At 36.9% G+C, this 2,345-nt stretch overlaps 1 protein-coding gene across 1 annotated transcript; it reads right to left on the reverse strand.

The window, feature by feature from the left end:
• Positions 1-228: 228 nt before the first annotated feature.
• LOC109004663 (heat stress transcription factor C-1-like) lies at positions 229-1,474 on the reverse strand. Its single transcript, XM_018983297.2, has 2 exons — positions 1,173-1,474; positions 229-1,070 (listed from the first exon to the last, which is right to left on the reverse strand). Exons 1-2 carry the CDS (start codon positions 1,374-1,376, stop codon positions 276-278), a joined length of 999 nt encoding a protein of 332 aa, XP_018838842.2. The 5' UTR covers positions 1,377-1,474; the 3' UTR covers positions 229-275.
• Between the last annotated feature and the right edge of the window lie 871 nt (positions 1,475-2,345).

Consider the following 2,345-nt stretch of genomic DNA (forward strand, 5'->3'; position numbering starts at 1 on the left):
TTTTGTATCCAAACATGGCCTTATTATTATATTTAAATCTACTTATTATTCTTGCATTACACATTACATATAAATTTTTAATTTTTTTCTTTTATTAAATATATGATGTATGGATGATTAATAAAAAAATTCAATTAATTTAGAAAGATTATAAAAAATTAAAAAATAATAATAAATATAATGTGCGGTAATAAAAAATGACGAGTGGGAAAGCTAAATTATTATTTATTAAAACAAAGATAGAATCGAAGATAAATCTTTGGAGTAACTACAGTCTAAAGCTGAAAGCCACCTCCTAACAAAGAGAACGGATAAGGCGGTGGTGGACTCCCGGCCACCATTTCTGTGAAAAAGCTTACCACGCTACTGCTACCATTCCCATACCCAGAAATACTACTTTCTGGCGGCGACAACGCCGGACTATTTCCAATTCCGGTAGTAGCCGGTGACGCTGTGATAAACGGGCTGTCAATAGAGACGCAGCCAAAAGGCTCTTGTGCAGTCGGAGACTGACCCATGATAACCTCATGTCTTTGGCTCAACCAACCCAGTACTGTCGGAGTCTCCGGAGACGACTGTTCACGAAGGTTACCGATTTCAAAACCAGTCTCAGGCGACGACGAAATCAGCACTTGGGAGCCTTCCTCATCCTCATCCTCGGTCTTTATCGAAGAAGACGGCGACGACGCCGGTATGATTAACCGCCGCTTCTTCTCGCTGCTCATGATCCGCCTCGTCCGTTCTTTCTGGAGCATCATACGTGGAAGGATATCTGGGTCTTCCGCGAATACTTTCCGTAGGAACACCATCATTTGCTCAGGCCGTTTCTCCGTGGCCTCCAAGCGCTTGTTCATACCCCGAAGCTCTTCGTCCATAGCCTTCTGCTCCTCCTTCAACCTCGCTATTTCCATGACCAGTTCCTCCTCATCTAATTCTTCGTGTTTCACTTGCGTATACGAATTGATCCGGCCGTGCTTTTTCCTCACGATGTTCCTCAACAACAGCTTCTGGCCACGAAGAAACCACTCGTTCGCGAATTCCCATCTATCGGGATCCACCTTTCTGAATCCCTGATTACAGAGAAAACACACATACATATACAACAGTTTCATCACGGTCTTGCAAATAACCAAACAAGTGACAAGTATTAGCTACCATTGTTTTTTACTCACATAGGTGTTGAGCTGACGAACGAAGCTGGAGAAGTTGCTGTGCTTGAAATACGCAGGTAAGATCTTCCGCGAGAAGTCCAACGGGTCGAGGACGATGAAACTGTTGTTGGCTCTGCCCCAGGTGATCAGGATGTCAGTCGTCGGATCGTTGACCATGTGAAAAGTCTTCATGACGAACGGCGCGACGATGTTGTTCAATTCCATTCCATAAACAACACCGATCGAACTTTATCACTTTTTTCTTTCTTTCCTAGAGGGGGGGAGAGAGAAAGAGAGAGGGTGGGGGCCGTAGTCAGATGGGCGAGGCGGCTCTGTAATATATAAGGGGAGCATATACAGTAACAATGCAAACGTGGCGGTCATCGTAGACGATTCAGATATTTTGCTTTGGTCACGTGATGGGACCACGTTGCGCCACCTTTTATCTTTGGATGCGGCTACAATGCAGCCCCATGTTGACCGCTGGGCGTACCGCCCAGCGTAACTTTTTTTTTTTTCCTTTTTTTTTTTCATATTTTTTTAATACATTTAAATATATTTAAAAAAAATAAAAAAAATATAAATACATTTAAAATCACTTCCTTAATCACTAAATTAAAAAAAAAAAAAAAGACAAGCGGTCAAATAAAGTGGACAAAGTGGGGAGGCAAACTAGTGTTTTCCTTTATCTTTTTCTTTTAATGGGCAGGGTAGAGGTCATACAGGCATTACATATTTTTCTTTGTATAAATATATATATATATTTTTTTACATTTTATTTAAGATGAAGTTTATTTTTTTATAAAGACCAGTATTAATATTGTCTATTATAAAACTTGTATAAATCATTTTTCAGTTTCCTTTCAAAATATGCTATTAAGTCCCACGTGCAAATAGGGAGCTAACTTTAGAAATTAATTAATATGACTAATTTAGGTCCAGATTGGATATAAGAAATATTTTATTTTATTATTATAACTTTCTAAAGTTTTCACATAAAATATAATAAACAATTCAATTTTTTTAAATATCAAAATAATAATAATATTAAAAAATAATATTTTAATAATATTTTATTTAACTTTCATATCATATCACTATCCAAATGGTATCTTAATTTAATATTATATTTTTAAAAAAATATACAAATTCATTAGTAATAACTTTTTTAATCATTTAAAAAAAAATTAAAAT

This window comes from Juglans regia, chromosome 10 (genome assembly GCF_001411555.2).
Source record: "Juglans regia cultivar Chandler chromosome 10, Walnut 2.0, whole genome shotgun sequence".
Classification (NCBI taxonomy): Eukaryota; Viridiplantae; Streptophyta; class Magnoliopsida; order Fagales; family Juglandaceae; genus Juglans; species Juglans regia.

Coding starts and splice junctions, on each gene's coding strand:
- LOC109004663 (XM_018983297.2), bottom strand. CDS start 1,376: ATGGAATTGAACAACATCGTCGCGCCGTTCGTCATGAAGACTTTTCAC. Junction 1,071..1,172: donor TTCGTCAGCTCAACACCTAT/GTGAGTAAAAAA, acceptor CTCTGTAATCAG/GGATTCAGAAAGGTGGATCC.